At 25.4% G+C, this 25,185-nt stretch overlaps 3 protein-coding genes and 5 non-coding genes across 10 annotated transcripts in view; 3 read left to right on the forward strand and 5 right to left on the reverse strand.

Annotated features, from left to right (window-relative positions):
- The window catches only part of LOC129615464 (protein phosphatase 1L), a 55,352-nt gene extending 49,328 nt beyond the window's left edge, over nucleotides 1–6,024 (forward strand). For all 3 annotated transcript variants that reach the window (XM_055530686.1, XM_055530684.1, XM_055530685.1), the window contains exons 3-7: nucleotides 3,572–3,892; nucleotides 3,963–4,215; nucleotides 4,547–4,690; nucleotides 4,801–4,973; nucleotides 5,035–6,024. In XM_055530686.1, coding sequence (XP_055386661.1) covers nucleotides 3,572–3,892; nucleotides 3,963–4,215; nucleotides 4,547–4,690; nucleotides 4,801–4,973; nucleotides 5,035–5,284 — 1,141 coding nt within the window. In that variant the 3' untranslated portion in view covers nucleotides 5,285–6,024. The remainder of the gene's footprint in view (nucleotides 1–3,571; nucleotides 3,893–3,962; nucleotides 4,216–4,546; nucleotides 4,691–4,800; nucleotides 4,974–5,034) is intronic.
- A 1,390-nt stretch (nucleotides 6,025–7,414) lies between these two features.
- Trnag-gcc (transfer RNA glycine (anticodon GCC)) lies at nucleotides 7,415–7,485 on the reverse strand. Its single transcript has one exon. It is a non-coding gene; the product is annotated as a tRNA-Gly (tRNA).
- Nucleotides 7,486–9,849: 2,364 nt separating this feature from the next.
- Trnas-aga (transfer RNA serine (anticodon AGA)) lies at nucleotides 9,850–9,931 on the reverse strand. Its single transcript has one exon. It is a non-coding gene; the product is annotated as a tRNA-Ser (tRNA).
- A 1,849-nt stretch (nucleotides 9,932–11,780) lies between these two features.
- On the forward strand, nucleotides 11,781–13,141 carry LOC129615450 (UV excision repair protein RAD23 homolog A-like). Its single transcript, XM_055530667.1, has 4 exons — nucleotides 11,781–12,283; nucleotides 12,543–12,640; nucleotides 12,703–12,858; nucleotides 12,924–13,141. Exons 1-4 carry the CDS (start codon nucleotides 12,067–12,069, stop codon nucleotides 13,026–13,028), a joined length of 576 nt encoding a protein of 191 aa, XP_055386642.1. The 5' UTR covers nucleotides 11,781–12,066; the 3' UTR covers nucleotides 13,029–13,141.
- Nucleotides 13,142–13,691: 550 nt separating this feature from the next.
- The window catches only part of LOC129615093 (abhydrolase domain-containing protein 2), a 51,003-nt gene continuing 39,509 nt past the window's right edge, over nucleotides 13,692–25,185 (reverse strand). Inside the window, exons 2-6 of the mRNA XM_055530159.1 lie at nucleotides 18,780–18,949; nucleotides 18,500–18,667; nucleotides 18,222–18,408; nucleotides 17,793–18,142; nucleotides 13,692–17,125 (exon numbers count right to left, since the gene is read on the reverse strand). Coding sequence (XP_055386134.1) covers nucleotides 16,953–17,125; nucleotides 17,793–18,142; nucleotides 18,222–18,408; nucleotides 18,500–18,667; nucleotides 18,780–18,949 — 1,048 coding nt within the window. The 3' untranslated portion in view covers nucleotides 13,692–16,952. The remainder of the gene's footprint in view (nucleotides 17,126–17,792; nucleotides 18,143–18,221; nucleotides 18,409–18,499; nucleotides 18,668–18,779; nucleotides 18,950–25,185) is intronic.
- Nucleotides 17,531–17,612, reverse strand: Trnas-aga (transfer RNA serine (anticodon AGA)). Its single transcript has one exon. It is a non-coding gene; the product is annotated as a tRNA-Ser (tRNA).
- On the forward strand, nucleotides 19,127–19,197 carry Trnag-gcc (transfer RNA glycine (anticodon GCC)). The gene has a single exon. It is a non-coding gene; the product is annotated as a tRNA-Gly (tRNA).
- Trnag-gcc (transfer RNA glycine (anticodon GCC)) lies at nucleotides 19,576–19,646 on the reverse strand. The gene has a single exon. It is a non-coding gene; the product is annotated as a tRNA-Gly (tRNA).

Genomic DNA, 25,185 nt, shown 5'->3' on the forward strand with positions numbered 1-25,185 from the left:
CACTCAGCTCAAGCTGGGGACACTGTTATGCAGCCAGTATATATTTAGTCTGAAATATGCACAAGTGTGTTATAAGAAAATGTGTTTATGGTAGTGGTGTACAATCTAAAACTAATTTTGTTAGAAATAACCATTTACTATTATTATTCGTTTTTACTTGCAGCATTAAATTTCTTTCCATAAACTAAATTTATTATAATTATGTCAGAGAGCCTAATATGATACACGAGTAGTTAGTTAGTATTTGTGTACAGCAGATTGATAATTTTATCCACATAAAAATAATATAAAATAAAGAATATTTCATGTGTACAAAAATATAAAATTTATGAATATATGAAATTTTTATTGTTTTTGTTAGAATACGTGCGTAAGAGAAAATGTTATGCATTTAACTCCATCATACATTAATATCAACCGAATTAATAAAACAACACTGTTAAATATCAAAAGTTCACATTATCAGATGTTTGAGTTCAAGGTCTATAATATTTTTTGCAATTTTCTATATGTAAAATATGTAGAAATTTTTTCGTAAAATTCATAAATGACTGATACGAGTATTGCAAAATCTCCCCGAGTAAATCAAAATAAAACTGATAGAAGGGCGTCTTTCGCGTTACCATTACCTCATGTGTATCATAATTCGAATTATAACCGTACATTTCTAAAAAAAATGAACCTGCCTTTAAAACGCTTATATATTACATGTAATATGCGCGGAGGGGATCTGGGGCTGCCTTTGTGCAGCCGCTGCCTTTCTGTGGTCTGCCTTCTTCCGCCGTGGGGGCCAGGCTTGCCTGCCTACTCGCGGCGGAATGCGGTCGTCACTGGCGGGACACGAAAGGGTGCCGTCATGCGAAAGTGTTTGTTCCGGCGTGCAATTGTCTTGGACATGGGTCCCTAAGTGTTCGGGAACTATTGTCCAACTCCCTTAGGGATATCTCCGGCTTTGTGATTGGGACGGGGATATTATAGACGGGAGAGTGGGGTGGCTACAATAAGTCAAAAATGGCTGCGGTGGCTTGGGGGGATGCTCCTGTCCCACTCGGTTCCCTTAGAATCTACAATCTACAATCTCTACATGTAATATACATCTATATATAAAATAAGCATATATAACGAATGAGTTTTTTAATAAAAAAAACTAAAATAAATTTTGTCTTTTCTTATTTAAGGTCGAAAATTAAACTGTGTTGATTTGACTAGGAAAACTATAACTGAGCAGGCTTCTAATTTCAAAAAACGAAAAACTAAGCAACAAAAAAATCACCCTATACTATTTAATATTGTACAAGTATGCATAATTACGTGCGAATTTCATATATTAAAATTTATTAGATTTTTTTTATTGTTATTATTACTGTCAAAACATATTTGTAGGCAGACAGCTGCGGTTCTCTCTTTTTTTCTCATTAAAATATTCAAATCGGAATCAAAAAGAAAACCATTAAAAAATTTCTTTTTAGACACGGTAAAATTCCACCAATTAATTTTTACACAACTTACTGTTAATCTAGCTCTTACACGTTTCGTTGGTCCTGTAGTTTTATAACTAAAAAAATTTTTGAAAAAAAAAAAGACTGATATATGAATTTGATGTTCTGATCTAGAATGGATATTATTAATAAAAATTAAAATGAAAAGCTACAGTCAAAAATGAATTTTTCCGCAATTAATTATTTTTCGAAAATTCAGCAAATTTTGATAAAAATTTGGAAATAATTTTACCATAACATTGTTGTTGTAGATTCAAGTATTTTATGAGAGCATTTGCAATTAAAGCTGTTATTAATGTTGCTAACTATTATGCCTATACAAAATTATCAAAATATTTATTTCTTCACTAATTTACTTTCGACGCGGAAACAAATACAATTAATTATCTTTCAAATTTATTTTTCAAAAGTAAGAGTGGAATTTTTAAAAATCCATTTATTCACTTACATAGTATGTATTCTGTGTTCATAAAAATTAAATTTAGAACAATTTTTAATTTAATTTTGTATTTTTAAGTTCCTGTTTGATACATTGCCTATGCTTCCTTTGCCGTAGTCAATAATATATTAATTTCGTCTTTCATACCTACGGCATTGCGTACAATAAGGAAGCTAAGTAATTGCATCAAATTTCGCATATTCAATTTTTGGCAGAAATGCGTTACTCAACGGAGGTGTAAATAAATTTGGCGAGGTGCATTACTGTGACTCTTCTGTGTCTCAAGTTTAACAGAACTGACTTTCTTTAAAATTTATATTTAGGTTTTTTATTTTGCCTCTACACATGAAAATAATCAACCAATTTCCTCGAAATTTAATGAAATGATTTAACGAAATTTAAGAAAATGATTTTTAATTTTAAGGGTCGGTTATTATCTGCTCATATCCAAGTTTTTTGATTCAATAAACAAAACGGAAATCCTCAAAAAAAATTAGTTTATTTTGGTTGTTCTTATTGAACTTTTGGGAAAATCTAATGAATTTTTAATATATTTAACATTTTATATGGATATATGTATGTTTGTATTTAAATTGTTTTTTGTAAATAAATATTTGAGAAGCAGTTTCTATCGCGTATTTTCATTTAATAGAGATACAAAATTTTACGCTTGAGCGCACAATATAAATGCCATTGTATCTTTTTATTACACAAGATCATTAAAATCGTACAAACACATTAGAAAAATTTTATTTATTTTAAAAATTTTAATTTATATAAAAACATGTTTTCCTTTTCTCGTTAAAAAAAATTTCTTATGTTTTTAATTTTTTCTTTTGGAAAAAATTACGTTTGTTTTTGATTTCCAAATCATTATTGATAATGAGCTTAAAATTCGAAAAAGGAAAATAAATTTAACATATTCTTAAGCACAGTCGTGACCATAATTATTCACGTAATACAAACAACAATTCAGTTAAAAGCGATTGATGAAATGCCTTTTAAGTTCCTAAGAAACAATTTCAAAATCTTTAGTAGGTTAAGAATAAATTAAGAAATGTGAAATTCAAGAAAACCCTTTTGAATTCTTAGGATACTTGAAGTGGATGTGCTAAAATTATATTATGGGAATATCCTTGCCTTTACGCAAATAATTTTTTTCATGACTGTATTATTATTGCTCAGTCATATTTATTGTTTCATATTTACCAATTCATCTTTTAAAACAAATTTTAAGGTCAAGAAACAAGAAATTCTCTTGCAAAAGTTCTTTTGAACACATGAGTAAACGATATTATTGAAATTCATTGGCGCCAAAATGTCTTATTCGTTTGTTAAATATTACTCATAATCATAATATAAGTACATACATTGTTTGTTTGTTGATATTCATATATACATATATGTTTGTAATAGCATCTTGTTATTTATTTTTACAATTCAATCCTTATAACTTTGATCTTAATTTTTAATATTTGAGTTATTCGATTAGGAGCAGCTTCAACATATATCGAAAGCAATAAGTTTATAGGAACTTTTAAACAAATTTTAGAAAAGAAATGCATATAATGCATTATTAATACTTTTTCTAAAAAAAAAATTAAAATCAAAATTTTATTTTATTCAATTTCAGATTTACACTGGAAGAAGATATAAATAATACAGGCATATCATTTTTCGCTATATTTGATGGGCATGGTGGTGAATTTGCAGCAGATTTCGCTAAAGATATATTAGTTAAAAATCTTTTTAATAAAATCACCGAAAGTTGTAAATTATTACAAGAGCAACAGACTAGATTAAAAGCAGATCCAGAAACACAACATGATTATCAAAATAGTCCATTTATGAGAAGGAGATCAAGTTTTAGAAAAGAAGATTTGTTTGGTGAAAATAAAGAAAATACAAGTGGTGGTACACAAGTAAAGCGAAAGGATAGTGGAAGAAAGTCAAAGTAAAATACAGAATTACTTTTACATAAAAAACATACAATAATTTTAAAATATTATAATTTTAAATTTCAGTACAACTGATGATTGCACGCCAAAAACATTATCTCCAACAGATGCCTATACATCAAAATTAAATTCACTTATTAGACCTAAAGAAAATTTTAATATTAATTCTAATGATAATAATAACGGTAATTCAAAACCAGCCCCACAAGTTTTCAATGCAGAATGTTATATTGAAAATGGAAAAATCAATTTTGGAAAAATGATTTCCGATGAAATTTTAGCTGCTGATCATAAATTGGTTGAAACCGGAAGGAAAACAGTAAGTTTTTTTAGCTTGTATTAAGTTTCACAATCATGAGATTAAATTTTAGGCAAAAACATCCCTCATTAAAGATTTCGAATAAATTTTTGAAATTCATTGTTACTGACGATTTCTAAACCGTTTAATTCCATATGATAGGTTCCTTATAAAATTTTTTAAATTTATTTTAAAAACTAAATAGAAAATTCAAAATGACTTGACTCTTTAAAAATTTTGTGGCATTAATAATTTCATGTTCCATATACAATAAATATGTGATGTTTAACGATTACAAATAACAATTTTTGATCATACAACGAAATGCTAACTTTTATCCAATATTTTACAGACAAATGTCGCTGGAACAACAGCATTAATTGCAATAATTCAAGGAACTAAATTAATTGTCGCCAACGTTGGAGATTCTCGCGGTGTTATGTGCGATTCAAGGGGAAATGCGATACCTTTATCATTTGATCATAAACCGCAACAGGTAAATAAAATAAATTACATAATATTGCCAATAATAAAAAAAATAAATTACATTGTTATAAATATTAGAAAATGTAAAATTGCTGATAAATAAAATTCTTATAATTATAGGTTAGAGAGCGTAAAAGAATACATGATGCAGGCGGTTTTATTGCCTTTAGAGGTGTATGGCGCGTAGCTGGTATTTTGGCAACGTCAAGAGCAATGGGAGATTATCCACTAAAAGACAAAAATTTGGTTATAGCTGATCCAGATATTTTGGCATTTGAATTAAATGATCATAAGTAATAACTGTAGAAAATTATAAATATAATTTCAAATTATTATAATATTTGTTACTTTTAGGCCAAGTTTTATTATACTTGCGTCGGATGGTCTTTGGGACACATTTAGTAATGAAGAGGCTGTAGCTTTTGTTAAAGATCATTTAAATGAACCGAATTTCGGAGCAAAAGCCCTATCATTACAATCTTATTACCGTGGTTCTGTTGATAATATTACAGTGCTTGTGATCGTTTTTAAAGATGGCGTATATCAAATTGGAAGATCGACAGGTGCGGGAGTACCAGAAGAATCGACTAATAAGAAAAAGTAGACATGCGTTTTTTTGTTTTTTTTTTGCTCTTCATACACTTATTATAGGTTTCACCATATTTTTTTTTAGTTTTAATTTATTTTCACAAATTTTAAGAAGAAAGTAACGTTTTATTTTTATTAAAACAAAACAAGTTATATTATTTATGTTAATCTCGTAAAATATAAGTTTTTCTCAAATATTGCATAAATATAATTTACAGTTATCAAACACAAATAAAGCTTCTCGACAATTGATTGAGAGGCTCAGAAGTAAAACGGCCTAGCCCACATAAATTTTTTACCGAGATAAATAAAATTTAATATTTTATTTTTCTTAAAATACTCATAAAATCTTTCATGTTATGATTTTTCGAAAAGAAAAGAGTAAAAGTTTTAGTTTTCGTTTATTTTTATGAAGATATCATTATTTTTACATAACTTTATTTACATTTTTAACAAAAAAAACAAAAATTTTGGGAGTGAGGATGAGCCACTTTGCTTCTGACCCCCTCAATTGTAATTAAAAAAAGGAGAAAATACGCAAGATATTTTTGCGATTGTATATAATTTGCTATTTCAATTTTGTTTTTTGCAAAATTTCGTTAAAAAATTATAGTTAGGATTGTGTAAAAATCATTTTAAAGTAGCTATATATATTTATATATAAACATATATAATATTTATAATATGTACGTATATATATAAATATAATTTACGTCAACGATTATTGATACATATATTGAAAAAGAAATAAATAATTTTTTCAAAAAAAGTTTTTGCGTTAAAGATTTTATTAAAAAAAATTTTTGAATAATCAAGATAAAAATTTTCAAGCAAAGATCAAAATGGACTTCTGATATTTATGCAGCGTGAATGATTTTTTACCCATGGAACGAGCGAATAACAACAATATTGGTTATTATACAAGAAAATACTTTACCTACAGATTTACTGTACTGATATCAACAAACTACTTTCAGTAAGAACTAAAAAGCTCCCTTGAATATACTCAACATACCATTGCTGAGTGGATTAAATAGATCAAATTACCAGGAAATAAAAACAAAATGGTGAAATATTTGAAAGACTCAAAAAATCTTCATTTTTTATAGTTGGTTTCCACAAGTAGTACTAATTGAAGCCACTTCTTTGGTTGTACTAAACCTCGCTGGTTGCACAAAGCCGCTCACTGAATACTTCCAGTTAATTTGGTTAGCGCGTTGTCGTTAATGCTATATTTTGCGTAATTCTCTAGTACTGAGGCCGCTTCCAATTGACATGAGAAATGTATTGTATCACTGAACGGTTCCAGATTGATACTTATAATTAAAAAAAATATAACACTATATTACTGCTATTCCGATTTTAAGTTTACTTTCTTACGTGTGGCAAATTTTGTTTCAGATGCTTCGGAATAAAGTAGAAATATAATCACCCTCTAAAAGATAATAGTGTGGATAATGAAAGATATGGTATTCTTACTGTTACAGTTTAATCTTATAATTTTTACTTTATTTATATATAGAATATTGTAGTTTTCCTTTGAATCTTCTGGTTTATAAATGTGGTGAATAGTTTTTATCATATTTTATATTAATCTAGCCAAGCAAATTTTTTTACTTAAATTACATAATATGGATGTAGGAAAGTAAGATCCTCAAAGCTTACAAGTTTAGAATATTTTCAGTATGAATAAAACTTCTATCTTGCTTCAGTCTTGAGTCGCAGGTGTTTACTTTGTATAACGGTATTTTAAAAAAAACGCAATGCCATAAAATTTGCAAACATTTAGATAAGATTTTATCTTACTTTTTAAATATTTTAATGTATGCGAGTTCGAACCGAAACTTATTTTCCAAACAAACAAAACTGATATTCTCTAAATGAATGTTTTAAGAAAACAACAATTTTGTTATTGATGTTAAATATGCTTTTGAAACAAAGATATTTATACAAACATACATATGTATGTAATTAAATAAAAAACGTTTATTTTCATCATCATATGTATTTCCATACATATACATATACATATATAACACATAAAAATTTAATACACTAATTTTAAAAAAAGTATTAATCCATTACTCTTCTCACTGTCCTAGTTTTATGCAAAAATAAGCAAAAATCAAAAAAACAAAATAAAATTTGCATCGGCCGGGAATCGAACCCGGGCCGCCCGCGTGGCAGGCGAGCATTCTACCACTGAACCACCGATGCTTACAAAATAAATTTTTAAAAATGACATATTAGAACCTTACTTTGAATTCATCTTCGCATCATATAATATAAGGTCTTTTACAAATTAAACATATTTTATTTCATAGCTTAGATGTACTTTTTAAAACTAAAAATTAATTCCATATACATATGTATATCTATCAGGCCACGAAGCTCAGAGAGCAAATCAAAAATAATTGACAGTTTTATAATAATTAATAAACGTTTAGCATTAAGGTATAAAAATGGAAAAGCTGGAACAAAAATTGATTTTTTGGTTTAGAGATGAAATAACATATTGTCTTTGTAAAAGGGAGTTTTCATTAAATAGACGCCAATATTCATTGTAGATCCTCATTTTCATTTGATATACCCCCAATTTTTTTCACCTTCGTAGACACCTAACAGTTCTTCATGGACCCCTGGGGGTCTACATATATAGACCACTTTGGAAATTACTGTTTTAGTTTATGGTTATTTTAAAAAAACCCATTCAGAAGAAAATATATTACATAAGTAAACACTTATTTGTGTCAACTTTTGTTGTTTACTTTATTTATCGATTTATTGAATAATAAGTATTATGTATTGATTAAGTCGTTTCGTGTTTTTGAATATCTGTTTGAAATTTCTGTTGGTATAGATATAGATTATTTATACAATTATTATGGTCTTATATTATATTAACTTAAGAGCAGAGATGTAATTTTTAGTTTTGCAACAGTTTCATTGCTTATCTATATTCCAAAGACATATATTTAAGCGTGCAGTCATGCAAGTGGTCGCATGCAATTAAGCTATCAAATAGTTTGTAATTTTTCCAAACTGATTATAATTTTTATTTAACGCATTCGATTTGAATTGACAGAACAGTTGGTTAGATGTGCGCGCAACGATTCTACAATCAAGAAGCAATTTAAAAACTAAAAATTGCTTGTCTTCCAGAGCCTTAACTGAAATGTGGAATTTGAAAATATTTCAATACGAAAAAAATGTGGTCAGCGTAATAATAATTAACAAAACTTTCAGAAATTTGTTCTAATACACTTACGTTGTATTAGAATAGAAATTCCAATGACTTACGTCTTATTAGATTTAAATTTTCATACGAAATGATACTTTATTAAACAGTATGATTAACTTTTGGTTATGAAATATAAAAAATTGTAAATTAAAGAATATATGCTAAAATATTAACTTTATTTGTTGAAATATTAATGAGAATAAAAATTACTGGCAGTATAAAACTTAATTTTGTTGGAAACATTTTTTTCATACACAACAATTTTCTAGCTAAAACTGATTTACGTAAAATTGGAATAAAAATTTTTTTGTAAATTTTACATTTCTAATAATGAGTAACTCATATAGTTGTAAAATAAAATTATTAACGTCTTAATCTAATCTAACTTCAAATTTATAAAAATATAAAAAAATACAATTATAAAAATCAAATAAGTTACTTTAGGATTTGCATTTCTTAATTATTCCTTTACAAATATCTGAGATACGCCAAATTCGAATGATTTTTGATTGCTTATATTTACGATTAATCACTAAAAGTTGAGTTTTGACGAAACATGTTTTTATAGTTGAAATACATGTATTTTTATCTCTTTTACGTATATTATAAATGTCTTATTTTAGTTTACTATTAGATTAAGCTATTGGTATGGCATTACACATTAATTGCGCAGTATTCCCACTCGGTAAAAACAAAATGTATCCGATTTCGAGAAAAAAATGTATCCAAAATGTATCCAGCAAAATAAAGTAGAATTAATATAGTAAGTCGCCTCATTTTGTGCAAATTTACTCATACTTAATATTAATAATAACGTAATAAATTCAGAAATGTGCCTAGACAAGCCAGCAAATAACATTTTTTAAGAATAAAGCAATTTCGCGATTTAATATTAGCAGCATTTTAACAGTTTTGTAATATTTATTTAGTGTTTGAGAAATAATTGTATCCACATTTCATCATAAAATTTTCAAATGTAGCCAATTTCGGTATTTTAGCAGATTTGAGTATCTTTGTACCCAAGCTAAATTTAAAGCAAAAAAAGTATCCAAATGGATACCATTGTATCCAAGTGGGAAGTAACGCAGATTGCGATTTAATAATTAACTTTGACTGAAGTTTTTCAATTTTAGTAACCGTCTGTATATGTTTGTATGTAAAACATGATATGATTTATCAAATTTTCAATAATATCTTCTTAATTTTAATTGCGAATTTTATGGTATGCATTTTATTATTGAAAAATTTTAGTAAATTTATTATTATAAAAATTTTTTATAAAAAATGTTTTCGTTATGGAATCTGAGAAAATTGTTAAAAAAAAAAGCCAACCAATTCTTCGCAGTCGGTAGGATTCGAACCTACGCTCCCAGAGGGAATCTGATTTCTAGTCAGACGCCTTAACCGCTCGGCCACGACTGCATATTAAATTTAGTGTCAAAATAGTAATAAATCATTAATAAATATTACAAGAATATAATTATGTATATTAGAAAAAAAAAGCAATTATAAGGGCCTTATATAAAAAAAACTTTTATCACCACAGAATTTCCCAACTTGTATTTTTAAAAAGCGAAGATAAATACTTACATACAAATGTACATAAGTAGTATATGAAAAAAACTACTTAATAAAACTTCAAAAAATATTTATCATTCATCTATTGATCTAGTACACAATAGTAAAATTAATATTAGTAGCGAATAAAACTAGCAACTAGAAAATATTAATTTTTACATTTATAAACAATAAATAAGAATATTCAGAAAATGAAAGAATCATCAGAAAAATACTTCAATTTGGAATAAATTGTTATTTTAATATAATTTTTAGTATTCAATTGATTAAAAGAAGAATCTTTTTTTCTGAAATGTTTTAAACGACCCTCTAATAAAATAAATGAAGTTTTTTCTTTCCTAATTTAATTCTTTACGACGTTATGCATATGTATGTCTGTCGTGAAATTGACTCTAATTTTTGTAGATAAGGAAAAAAAGTCCGAAATAAAATTTTGAAATTAGATTTCATGTGATTGCAATAAATTTGATATAATACCTGCATACCTGAATAATTTAAATAGTTATAATAAAATGAATGTACTTATATACTTATACGCATATATTTGTTTCATAATCAAAATTTTGTAAAAGAAATTAAAAAAACTTCTTATAACATTAAAAAAAAACAATAGAAAATAAACAAAAACAAATTTTGTATTGTCAGCTGATACAAATAAAAACAAGTAATAGATAGATAGAAAAGCGAGAATATTATTTGTACATGCAAAAAATAATTCTATCTTTGTTTTTAACGCAACGTTTACACACGGTTTTTAAGAACATCTGAATAAATATAGTAAAAATTTTATATGACAATATCCCGATGACAATTTCCAGCTTTCCATTGCATATTAATTTTTTTAAATTGGTTAATAATTATGAAAGTTATAGCCATTTAAGTAAATAAACCTTTTTGTCGAAACCCAAAATTTTCAACTGGGATTTTGGAGAGTTAAACGTTCATTGGCACCCACCCAGTCGTGTACCGTGGTTTAATGGGCAGTTGACTCAATTTAAAATAAATTTTAAATATATTGCAATTGGAAAAACTACTTTTTTTTGCGTTAAACATGCATTGCATCAAATGAATCAAATTTAACTTTTGAAAATAAATTGTTAAATAGATATATAATGTTTCTTTAATGTTATTCATTGGTTCGAGTGTATTTTGTATTATGTGACTTTTGTATTCTCTTTTTTTCTCTCTTTTGCTATTTTTATTTTATTTATTTTATTGTACTTATATATAAACCCCATCCACATATTTGTATGGCAAGCGCACTTTAAACCTTTTTTGTATTATAATAAACGTTACTTGGCTTGAAGCTGGATTCACTCAAAAAATTTTGACATTTCAAATCAATCGAAAAATTTTGCTTACTTGACATGAAATGTTAACAATAACTTGAAATATTATATAATAGCTAAATACAATTTTCTTTCAAGCTGACATAATGAATAGGTGGCTTGAGTTTCGTGGTGATTTCGAATCAAATACTTAAGCTGCTACATAAACGAAGTAATTATTTACTACTGCTACTACATAATAAATATCCTTGTTAAAAAAGTGTCAAATAAAGTGTCATAAAAAAAAGCACACAGCGACGAATCAAGAGAAAAGTTAACGTCACTATGAAATTTAAAGTGACTTCGATGTCAAAATTAAGACATTAAAAATTTTATTTGTAATACAATAAATTTGATACATCGAAGCAAGTTTTCGATGAATTATTTAGCTTTGCAAGGCCTTTAAATAATATATATTTGTATTTACCCACTTTATTAAAATATGTAGTTTTGGCGCCTGCGCGATTTGCTTAATTCGAAAGTATTTTATTTTCCTACAAAGTGTTTAATTCAAATTTTCGGTTTTGTAAAATTTTCAGTTACATGTTTATTGTAAAAGACATATATTGCTATAATAACATTAAATACATTTTATTTTAATCTGTAAGATCTTAAACTTTAAAAACTTCGTGTAGTGTTTTCTTTTAATACATGATGACATCAATATCCAAAAAAATATCCTCAATAATACAAATGGGATATAGTGAAGAGTTAGCCAAAAAAGCGTTGAAAAATAACGGAAACGATGTAGAAAAGACTATCAGTTTTCTTGAAAAATTAAAAAGGCATGGTTGCGATATATCCGACACTCTAACAGAGGAAGATGAATCTGGATCAGATGAAGAGGATCTGGAAGAAGACGAGGATGGTAATTGCATGTTTTTATTAGATTTCTGCATTTCTCTTTTATTGGGTGCTCGTTATGCTCTTCAAAAATAATCTAATCTATTTTTTTAGATTCATTTAAGTAAATAAGTTTTTGATACATAGTACTGTTGAGTACTGTCAAATAGATAAAAATAGTGTTTTAATTTCACTACATGTAACTTTATACATAAATACATTATTTAAGTTGTAAGAAATTTCATAACAACAACAGTAACCATGCAAAATCTGTTTTTATTTAGATCCTCTTGGGTTTTTAAAAGGCTCGAAGAAATTAAATGTGTTAAAAAACATTATTTATCAAGAAGATCCAGAAGAAATTAACACTGCCATAAACTCGGTAATAAAAAATATATTTAAAAACATTCAGAAAATACCTAAAGTGTTTTTCATATTTTTAAGGCTATGGTTGCACTTTCAATGGGAGATTGGGAAGAAATTACCCGAAATCAAGAAGGTTTTTTGGACTTATTATGTAATAATGATGAAATAAAACAGGTAGAATCTGTGAAATTGAAGAAAGTTTTCAACATTAAAGATGAGGAAGGAATACAAAAGGTTGATTCAAAAAATTTTTAATATAATATTTTATTTCAACTACCTTTATAATATTTTTTTTATAGGTAGTTGCTTTGGGGTTTCCTGATTATTTAGCAGAACAAGCATTTTATGCATGTGAGAAGAATATAGATGCTGCTGTTAAATTACTGAGCCACAAAAATAAATAGCTTTGAATCATATAAATCTAAAATGCCAAACATAACTAAAATAGTAGTCATATATTACAAAATAAGTATTAATGTTACGTTATCTTTTTTAAAATTTATTTTGAGCTACATCAAATAAATCTTTTTGCATTATTGTATTTAAGTTTAATTTAAAATTTGTTATTTTTAATTTTTGTTATATAAAGAAAATTACAGATATTATTTGGTCTAAAATTTAAATTTTTAACTTGTTTTTCGGAACAACAATTTTCAGATTCTTATATATATTATAATCTTTTAATATAGGCATCTACCCTAGCTACCATAATCAATAACCATTTATAAATTTATTCGTTCATACAATAATTCTTTTTCTAAAACTTGTTATTCCATTAAAGATGGATTTTTTTATAAATACGAAAGGTATGTGTATTTCATGTCTTTCCAGAAGCTTTATTTGCTTTCGGATGCTGTGCGATATATGTATGTAAATAAGAGAAACGAAATCAAGGATATACAATATAAACACCATAGAGTTTTTTTTAATGATTTTTATTTCAATTCATGTAGGTACTAATAACTAGTAACACATTTTATTGTTTTTTTTTTGTATTAAAAATTTAAGACTTACATATTTCATTAAATTTTGCAGTACAATTTTGCAGTTTTATTACGGACATTAAAACCTTTAAAAAATTATATACGTATAGTGCTATAATAAATATTTTTAACATTTTCATTTTTTAAAAATGTGCAAAATGTAGTTACCAGAAACTAAAAATATTTCTTTTCATTTTTTTTAGAAATTAAAAATATTTTTAATTTTTTGTTAAATTACATGATTAAAGCACATTTTTAAAATCAGTAACTTCTAAAAAATTAATAAAAAACTTTTTTATATTGTAGGTACAAGAAAAGCGTTACACCTTAAATTTATATCTTTTTTAGCCTTTCAATTTTAACGAAATAAGTGCTTTTCAAGCGTAATATGAATAAAATTGTCAAATAAAATTAAATTTTTATTAATACACTACATATAACATTACATTACATTGTTTTAAATTTAACTTAATAAGTAAGTACTTTCCGTTAATATACATCACACCCCTTAAAAAAAATCATTTTTTAGTATAGTGTCAAATTTAGGAATAACTAAATTTATATTTTTATTTAAAAAATTTAATCGTTTACCATCATGACATTTTCGATTTTATTTTAGTCATATTTTATAAAAATATATAAAAGGAATGTTTACATAAAATTAAATATAGAATAACTTTTCGACGATTTTTGCTTGTTTAAATCTGTTACAAAGTATATAAGTTATTCCTCACAATATTTAAACAAATGCTTTCTACCATTTAATTTTATATTTGTATAAAGTATGTTCATTAATTATTTTACTTAAATTTGAAAACCTATTTAATACATACGCTTTAAAATGAGCGTTAATATTATCACAAATAAAAATTTTTTTTTGTATAGAATTTATCATTTAAATAAAAATAATTAAAATTTAAATCGAATAAAAGAAATTGTGTACTAAGTGATTACTACTTATGTAAAACCAATGTAAAACTCTAAAATTTAGAATAAATTCGTATTGAATTTTTTATTTTTTAAATCTAATTTATTTTTTAATATAATTTATAGTAAATACAATTTTTTTTTGTTTTTCCTTATAAATAATCTTTATGTAGTAATCCAATTTAATTACTGAATTCATTAACGTAGCAAATAAACATTAATGTAACTAAAAATTGATAGAATGCTTAGTTTTAGTTTAGGAATGCTAAATTTTTATATATTTATATTTTTTGTTTAACAATAATGTTTGATGAAAAAGAAAATTATCAATATATTTTTACAAAAATTAACATACAATTGCATAAAATATTTAAATAATATTGAAATCAAAAATAAATGAAAAGATAAAACAAAAAAAAATAACGAAAATTTGCGAAAAATAAAAAGAAATAAATAAATAATTCAACGTAACATTCTTTTAAGAGATTAACCATATTTTTTTTAACTTATTCAAATTTTGAAGTAATTTAAATTTTGTATATATTTTCTTATCTTCAAAACAGTAATCCATATTTTCTAAGACGGATTAAGTGATTGGATACTATTCAAAATTTCAGAAGTTTTCAGAATAAAATCAATTCCGAAATTTGATATTCTATATTGAAAACCTCAATATTCAATATATTAAGTTGTTTTTATTGCAATACATTTTAACATAATAAAATTAAATAAGAGCACAAAATTAGTGCCTATTAGGTTAGTCGTGCCAACATTAATATTATTCAAATTTAATATGAATAAATCGCGACGTGTATATATCTATGACAATGAGACAAAATGACATAAGTCGGGATTAGCATTTTCGAGTACCGGGATTGCACCGAATATTTTTGAATTTGATTAGAATTTTTGTTATTATAGTTTTATCAATTTTTTTTGTTCGCTTTAGAAAGTTCATTGTCAGCTTTTAATTTAATTGTTTTCCAAACTAATTATTTCTCCAAATTTTAATGAGATTTTTCAAAAAGTAATTTAACAAATATTTGGGAGAATATCATAATATTTTGATTTTATTCCCTTAGTATGAAGTGAGGGAATTAAAGCACTGTGTTATTTCACTACTTTGTCAACCTAAACGGGTTATCGTCGCAGATAGAAAGTGTTTCTTATATCATGATTTTTATAATAACTTTTATAATATATGATATTTTTCAAAATCAATTTCATTGAATTTTTTAAATAATAATTTTCGTTAAAGTTGTGTAGTACACAGATTAATTTCGTATAAATTAATAAATAAAAATTAAATGTTGTGCGATATGATGAAAATTTCTAATTTTGACTTTTCTGACATTGATGACAAAAATAAATATATAACACTAAATCAAACTGGAGATACAAATATGCAGCAGAATGTATACATATATTTATATATGTATAAATTCGTATAATGTATGTATGTCACAAAAAATGTATCTTTTAAATTCATACGAACATTTCTGGTACTTTTGTGATATAAATTTTTTATAAATAGGTAAATATTTAGAACAAAGGTCCTTTTCATATACATACAGCAAGTTAAATATCTTTAAATATTGTATAAATATATATTAGTAAATTTAAATATAATTATTATTCGATTTTTAATTATAACAATTTTTAAATACAAAAAATATAAAACAAAAAGAGAATTTCTCTTTCATTTTCTATTTACTATATACATATTCATGCATTTATTATAAATGCTCGTATAAATGAATAGGACGCTTTAATTTAATTAAATTTAATTTTCGAACATTTTGTTACTTGTTTATTTCTTCCTTTTTTTTAATTATTTTAATTATTCTAAATATATGCATATTTATTTATCTATTTAAAAAAATGTCTTTTTTTCATATTTTTACAAAATTTTTAAGTTTAATTTGTGATTTTTTTTCTTTTTTAATTTCAAAATTAATTAAAAAATTTTCATATTATTGTGTTCGTCAATTTAAAAATTATTTTTATTATTGTTTTCGTCATACGTTATTTTAAGAAAACAGAAATTAAACAAAGTATAAGTAGAATTTACTCTTTTTTTTAAACGACTATGAAACTACACGTACAAATCGCTTGTTTTTTACACGGTTTTCTGAAAAATCATTCTACCGTGTAAAAAAAAAAGAGGCCATTGCACTTTAACTTATACACATAGAAATATTTAAAAATATTAAACATAATTATTTTAAATCATTAAGTGAAAGGAATGAATTACATTGTAAAAAAAAATTAGTAATATAATTACAGTATAATAATTTGATTATTATTATTCTTTTTTATTATATAGATTTAGTAAGAAACATTTTTAGTAATTTTAATTGTATAAAATAGTTATGGTTAGAGAATATGTATATGTATTTAATATTTATTATGCTACAATTATATTATTGAGATCTTTTGCTGTTGTCTATGATGACTTAATATTGATCCAACCAATGCTATTAGTGCCCTATCAAGCCAAGTTACCGGATTTGGGTATAGTAGTCCACCTTCGTAAAAGCCTAAATGTCCTCCATGTGCAACTTCGATATATGCGGCTTTGCTTTTTGTAACTAAAATAAGAATACATGAAAAAAAAATTATAATTTATTTAATTTTTTTATTAATTTAACTAATACAGAAAGAGGTAAAATAAATTTAATATAGTACGCAGTATGTGATTCATGGAGTTAGAAATAAATCTTTTTCATGCGAAATTATGAAAAATCTTAATATTGAAAACAATTATTCGAAATTTTTATAACAATTCTAATTGAATATTATTGAATAATAAGTTTTTCAATTCTTCTTTATACCAAATTCAAAGTAAACGTGCTTTAAAGATTCTTGTAATATTTAAATATATGAAATACATCTATAGTAGAACGTTTTAAATATTTCTTAAAAAAGTCCAAAAGAAAAAAAAAACACATGTACTTCTTCATTACATTTAGTAAAAAAAAATAACCAACAACCTTCGCAGTCGGTAGGATTCGAACCTACGCTCCCAGAGGGAATCTGATTTCTAGTCAGACGCCTTAACCGCTCGGCCACGACTGCATGTCATAATTTCTTTCAAATCTAAATTTTCATTTTATGTATATTTTTTTAAACATATGTTTAATCTTTTCTTAGCATTTCATTTTCTTAAAACGAATTGAAATTCCTCAAAATAATTTATAGTAGTAAATAATTGACAAATTGTTTTTTGCTTTTACTTTTATAAAACAACATACTAACCAGCAAATTCCTTAATTGGGTGTAACAAACTTTCAGGTACTAGTGGATCATCTTTAGAATTAATGAAAACCATTGGTTTCTCGATATTATCTAAATAATTAATGCATGAACTCCAAGTATATAATTCAGTTACTGATGGAAAATTGTGTATTCTTCTGGTATAAGCTTCATCTAGCTCTGGTAAAGTTGCTGCTGCGATTATTTCTCTTTCATTTAAATTGCAATTAGTTTTCACTTCTTCCGTTAATAAAACATGTCTGTGTCGCATAATTATATTTTTCATATTTTCAGTCATCACATATAAGTAAAAACGCCTAAAATTCTGCCAATTCAAAAGCCATTTTGTGCCCCTGAAATTATCAAAAATTGTAAAATTTTGCAAAACTAATTATATTAACCCTTGATTATAAATATAAAGAAAAAACCTACTCCACTGCATTGTATCCTTGGCAAACAGAAATAGCGCCAATAATTTTATGTGGTTTTTTAGTTGTTTTTTCACCCATGTATTTGGTCACAATATTTCCTCCAAGACTGAATCCTACCAAACAAAAGTGTGACGATGGATATTTTTTGTATAAGTTTTCAATCATTTCAGCATAATCTCCAGTATGCCCTGAAAGAAAAAAAAACACAAATGCGTACATTAATTTTAACAACATATGTAGACACATGTATATAATATGTAATTTATAAAGTATCATTACCATAAGTAAAGATTCTTGTAGAAGTTACTTGAACACTAGTTAAGGCACCAATGTGGTTTAGTACTGCACAACGATAGCCATGACATTGAGCATAGTGGACAAATGTTCTGACATATACACTTTCTGAAGAATTGCCTATTCCTGGGCATATCGCTATCGTTACATCATCTTAAATTGTGAAAATTGATAAGTTAAATTAAAATTTTAATTTAATAAATAACTTTTACATGCAACATTATAAATGAAAAATTTTCTAGATTTTAAAAAATTTGGAATCTACCTTCATGCTCAATTAAGGGTTGATACAAATCATATGTTAAAGTTGATCCATCCCGCAGTGACAGATAACATCTTTCCCCTAAGGGCCATGGACATTTCACACGGCCCACTATACTGTGTATTACCGTTTGTACATGTCCACTAAATCCCCAAAGTCTAGTAGGGACATATCTGAAAAGGAAAATTAATAAAATTAGAAAAAATAATGTAAAATAAACTTTTAACCAAATTTTTTTTTAAATCAAGGCATTGTAACAGATATAAATTACGTTAATACGCACGGGATGAAATACACATAACAAACAATTGATGCATAAGAAATTTTAAATTTGGTTCAAGAGAATGTACGCATCGGTGGTTCAGTGGTAGAATGCTCGCCTGCCACGCGGGCGGCCCGGGTTCGATTCCCGGCCGATGCAAATAATTTTTTTTTCATTTTGTAAAAAAAATCTTCAGAAAAGAACCATTTTATGACGTTATAAAAATTATGTACAATTAAATTATGTATGTATTTAAAATTTTTCTTATTCAATCGAAAAAATATAAAAGTAATTACATTAAACACTAAACGAGATGTTGACATGATGATTACAATGAATTAAATGCAAAAAATCAAAATTTTTTTAATCAAAACCTTTAAAATATTCGCAGGTTTTCAATCTTAATGATTTTACTTAAAAAAAGTTTTTGAATGTAAAATTGCTGCTGCTTCTCGCTGCTTTCACATGATACCAGTTTTTTGCTCTCTTCTGTAGTTTGTGCTATTAATAATTTGAATGATAAAAAAAATATAATTATGCATCGGCCGGGAATCGAACCCGGGCCGCCCGCGTGGCAGGCGAGCATTCTACCACTGAACCACCGATGCTTATAAATTTTATGACAAATTTTCATTTTTCAGTTCAAGCAATTAGGTCAAACGAAATTAAATATTTTTTGAAAATGCGAGGATTTCAAAATAAAATTCAATGAAAACTAAATACTAGTGATGGGCACTATCGAATGATTTGGCAGCTCGATATTGAATACAAATTGAAGAATAAATATGTATTATGTATTAAGAAAGTTATCAACTATGTAATACATAGCTGATTTGTGACATTCAAAATATAGCTAGATTTATGACTACATTTTCAATTGGCCCTTTTCGATTCTTCATGAGTAATGAAAACAACTTTTATTTTTTTGCAGCATAATATAAAACATGGCAGAAAATGTTATTTCTTCGCACTATCTCAATTTCTACCAGTTTTTATTACTAGGGGTACGCTAAACTATGGCAGATACAGTAATATTTTTATAAAAATTAAAATATTCGATAAGAAAACGCACTATCGAGTGAATTCAATCAAGAAATTTTTCGTAACAATAAATTATTAGATAATGGACATTCGATAGTTCCCATCATAACTACTAAATACAAATTATGAATTAGTAACAAGTGTAATCACAAAATTTTATTCAAAGCCTTTTTAATATTGGTGTATTATTTTAATTTCTGATAAATTTTCTTGTTGTTCTTTTCAGGAATCATGAATAAGTACCATATAAATAACCACAAATTCAAAAATATTTAGCAAGATTATAAATTAAGTTTTGATTGTAAGACTAATATAGATCAAACAGATAGGTTTGATCTTACAATATATTGATGTATATATATTGTAAGATCAAACATACGAGTAGTATATAATATACTTTCATAGTTTAATTGTTACAATAATTTTCCGAATTTTGTCCGAATGAATAAAATAGCTTACAAATACCAAATTTTGTACATACCGTACTATCTGTACATGTTCTCTAATTTAATTTTTATGTATTATAAATTTTAAGTTGCAGTTATCAATTTTACGTATTAAATTTAATAATACATTAAACTAATTTTAAATTAAATAAAGTTGGGTCAAACCAAAAATGGTTTCTATTGTAGCACTTCTCCCTTCAACAAGTGAAAATTCTGCTTTTAAATACAGTCTATGTATATCTACCACACTATTAAAAATATTTTCATTCATATACGATACCATTTCCAGGATTGCCTATATTTAGGATGAACGATTTATGCAGTCTTTGAAATAAAGCAAAAATTAGTATAAAGTGGAGTTAACATAATGCTCGATTTTAAGGGTTAATTGTATGAGTTAAGAAAAATAATTATATTTTTTAATGTCATGGAATTTGTCGTTAGCTTTTTGCGTTTATAGAAATTTAAAAAAGCTTGCGATTTCGGAAATATAAGGTGTCAAAAATTAAAATTTTACAAATTTCAAGAGGCGATAACTTGAGAGGGGGTAGAGATGGAAAAAAATTTTCTTTTAACAAAATGAACTATTTGTTAATATCTAAAAACCCCTAAAATTTCAAGCTTCTACAGGCTGGGGTCTAGAAGAAAACCGAAATCAAAAATTTGGAAAAAAAGGACTTTAGATAACGGTAAATTTGAACGGCCATTTTGTTTTTTTAAAATTTAACTATAATATACCGCGCTAGGGGTAGCAAGCCACTGCCTTTCTGCGTTTGCAAAATTTCAAAAATGCTTATGGTTTCATTGCAACAAATAGTTAAAAAAGGCCATTTTTTCAGTTTTGGGGGGGTAAAACTTCTAGAGGGGGGGAGATAGGTAAAAATTTTGTTCTACGGAAATAAGTTTTTAGTAAAGATCTATATACGTATTAAATTTCAGCTTTCTATCTTCAAGGCTGTAAAAGTTTTGTAAACAAAAAAAGTGTCCACGGAAGGACGGACGGACGGACGGACAGAGTAAAACTAATAAGCCCTTTTTTTCAACAAATTTTTGGAAAAGTGGTAAAAAAATGAAATCATTAATTTATTAGTATAGGAAAATCAATGATAATACAAGGTTAACATTTATAATATTAATTTTATTATAATATAATTTTAAGTTATTGATTTATGATAAGTTGTAGGTTAATAGACATGTGACATTATAACTAAGTAAATAACATGGAACACAATAATTAAAAATGTATTTAATTTAAATTTTCAAAACCTAAATACACAAGAAAAAACAAGAACTTTCCGTGTTTATTTACTGTGTGAACCTTCCCATATGCTTGACATAAATACAATTTAAAATATTTCATTAAAATTAAATTTTTAATTAGAAAAAAAAAATATTTCACTTAATATCGATTTTATAATAACTGTAGTTTAATAACTTCAGTAGTTTTGTTTGTTTTTTGACTTGAGATAGATAAAAGGAAATTTTAAAAATTCATTAAATATTATCAATAAATAAAGTAATTAAAAATACAAAACTGTTCATTTCATGCAGTACAGCTGTGCAGAAATTCGTTATAGATTTTAGAATTCTAGAATGTTCCATATTATGTTTATATATGTAAACTTTTTTAGTAGAACTGTCATACTTTCATTAAGAATTTGATTTAATTTTGAATTTACTGTCAAATTCCAAAGCTAATGCAATGGAAATCAATAGAAATTAATCTTATTTAAATTTTACTTTATATTGAAATTAAAACTAGTTTATTTTAAAAATATTCAGAAATAAACCTAAATACATACATATTATGCAGTAACGAAGTTTACATTTTGTACTTTTGAAGTTTACATTTTGTACTTTTGTACTTATTCACAAAAATATGCCTTTGCAGTTTTAAAATTAAATCTGCATAATCATATGCAGCTTAATAGCAGTTGTAGTTTTCAAAGTCAGCTCTTTGTGGTAGTTCGTTTTGAAACAGATCACTAATTTTGTCGTAAATTATCAAAATAAAATTTTATAAGATTTTATAGTAATATTATATAAAATTAATTAAAATCTATAATTTTTGCAATTTACATTCTTTTGAATTGATTTTATTCTTTAATTAAACTTTTCTTTCAATGACTTTTTTTCAGATTTTTATTTTTCAAATATTAAATTAAAAAATTTATTGTAGCCATACCTAAAAGTTTCGGATTGAGTTTCCATATTATTTTGGCAATTTTCATGAAGCGATTTTAAATGGAAATAAAGCAAAATCTACTGAAATATTTATTAAGTTTCAAATTTTTTTTTCCATTATTTTGTATAACAAAAAATTAACCACAATAAAGTTATATATCTTTAAAATCAGTTGTAAAAAATGTATTTACTGCAATTTATAATTTTTTTTTTTAATAGCTGATGTAATTCATAACTTATGTTCAAAATGTAGAGATTCATAATTCACGAAATTCATAATATAAATTATTCATAATTCATAAAATATGAAATATTAATTTTAAAATTACTGATGTGATAATAAAAAAATTTTTATATGAGTTCCATTCAAAATTTTAAAATTAGAAGAGTGTGGAATAGACATATAAAATTTTTATTATCTCCTACACTTTACAATAATTTTTTAGAAGAAAAGTTGATTGTTTATAGTTGATTTTTATATGCTTTATTGGCAAAGAATTCTCGATGCTCAATTTTAGGTTCAGTGTATATTTACATATTGTAACTATTTAATGCAATTAAAAACAAATTCATTGTTAACTTTCAAAATTCAAACTTTAATTAGAAAATCTTTTTAGAGAGCTAGTTTAATTAAATCTTAGAAAAAAAACTAAATTGTAATAGAAAATGCAATTTTGATGCCTTGTTCTGTTATAATTTCTTCAGCTACTATATATAAGCAATAATAGGTAGTTTACAAAGGCTACAACCATCGCCAACGTCAAAATTTTAAGGATTTGAAATAATAACATACTTATACCTATCTATAATAAAAAACAATTGTTTTCATTATTAAAATATTTCGGAGATTGCATACATTTAGGATGCGGTAAAAATAAAATTGAAGAGAGATCGAATTTAAGAGTTAATGACGTGAGTTAAGAAAAATAGTTATTTTTTTTTGTGCTAGAAAATAGGTGTACCTAACATTAATTTAAAATGAAAAAGCTTCGATTGCTTTTGCAAAACTAACTTACTAGCACTTAAATTTAAGAAATTACTTTTCCTTAAAAATAATTTTATGTACCCAAAGAAATTTTAATTTCAAAGTTATTTATTGTAAATAGTACTTGATCATAGTTGTGCAACATTTTTTATAAACATATCCATTTGCACATACGCACGTATATATGTACATACATCATTCATATACGAAGCATACATATACATACATACATATATTCGGATTAAACTGAAAATTATTGAAAAAAACAGTAAATTTTTATATTCGATATTTTGTACTCTATAATAATAAATATAAAATTTTCTATTATATACTTACATACATACATACACATATTATTTCTTATCCTATCTTCTATTTGAAATAAATTACCGATATTATGCGGAATTCTATAATAATAAGAAATAAGAATTAAAGTTTAAATGTTTGGGGTTGACTCATACTTTTTTCCATTCAATAATATTTTTTTATTAGTTTTTCTCTTGTATTCTTATTGTTGTTGTTACTTAAACACTTTTATTTTATTTTGTTTTATTGTACCCACATGCATACATAGATACATGTAAAATTATTAGCTGTTTTGAAAATTTCCTATAGAAACATTCATAAGTATGTATGTACATAATAAGAGTAGTTATGAGATTATGATGTCATCAAGCCATCTAAGATCTAAAACGAATTGACATTCTTCTATTCTTGATATTTTCGAATGTGTCTGTTGGAGGAAGAAAGAAAAAACAAACAAGAAAGAAAGAACAAAAAAGAGAAGAAATACAGAAGTTTGGAAATAAATTATTGTAAAACGAGATTTTTGAAAATTTCAAAAACTTGAAATTTAAATTTTTTTTTTTAAATTTAAGAGAACAGAGTCTGAATAAGAACTCAAGTGTGACTATTAAATTAGTTAATTTTACTTTCATCAATTAGTTGGATTCAAAGCGTTTTTACTTCTTTTCTTTATATTAATTAAATTTGGATGATTAATAGGTTCAAGGTCTTTTGCAATGTGTTTTAATAAAGAAAAATATGAATAATAATAAAAACTTTTTCATATAAGCTTGTGAAGCTCACGTATATACATATGTATGTACGTTACATACCTGAACCATGGTTGTATTAGCAAAATATTATAAATATTGTCTGGAATTGAATGAAGTTTAGAAATAAGAGTATCTCAGACTTAGAAAAAGGTGGTTCGACGCACATGAGTAAGATAACCCTTAAATTTTATTTTCACGTTACATAAACATGTACTTAATGTACATATTTTTTAATAGGATTAATCAATATTAAGAAAATTGCACAATAAAAATTACACATTCAAATATAGCATATATATTTAAAATTACATTATAGTTCACAGGAGGGGCTTGAAAATATTGTTGTAACAAAGATGACTAAGAACAAGGATTCTTATTGAAAAATTTTACTATTTAATTTTAAAAAGGCTTTTAGAAAAGGCTTAGTAGACTT

Source organism: Condylostylus longicornis, unplaced genomic scaffold (genome assembly GCF_029603195.1).
Source record: "Condylostylus longicornis isolate FDR11 unplaced genomic scaffold, ASM2960319v2 ptg000135l, whole genome shotgun sequence".
Lineage (NCBI taxonomy): Eukaryota > Metazoa > Arthropoda > Insecta > Diptera > Dolichopodidae > Condylostylus > Condylostylus longicornis.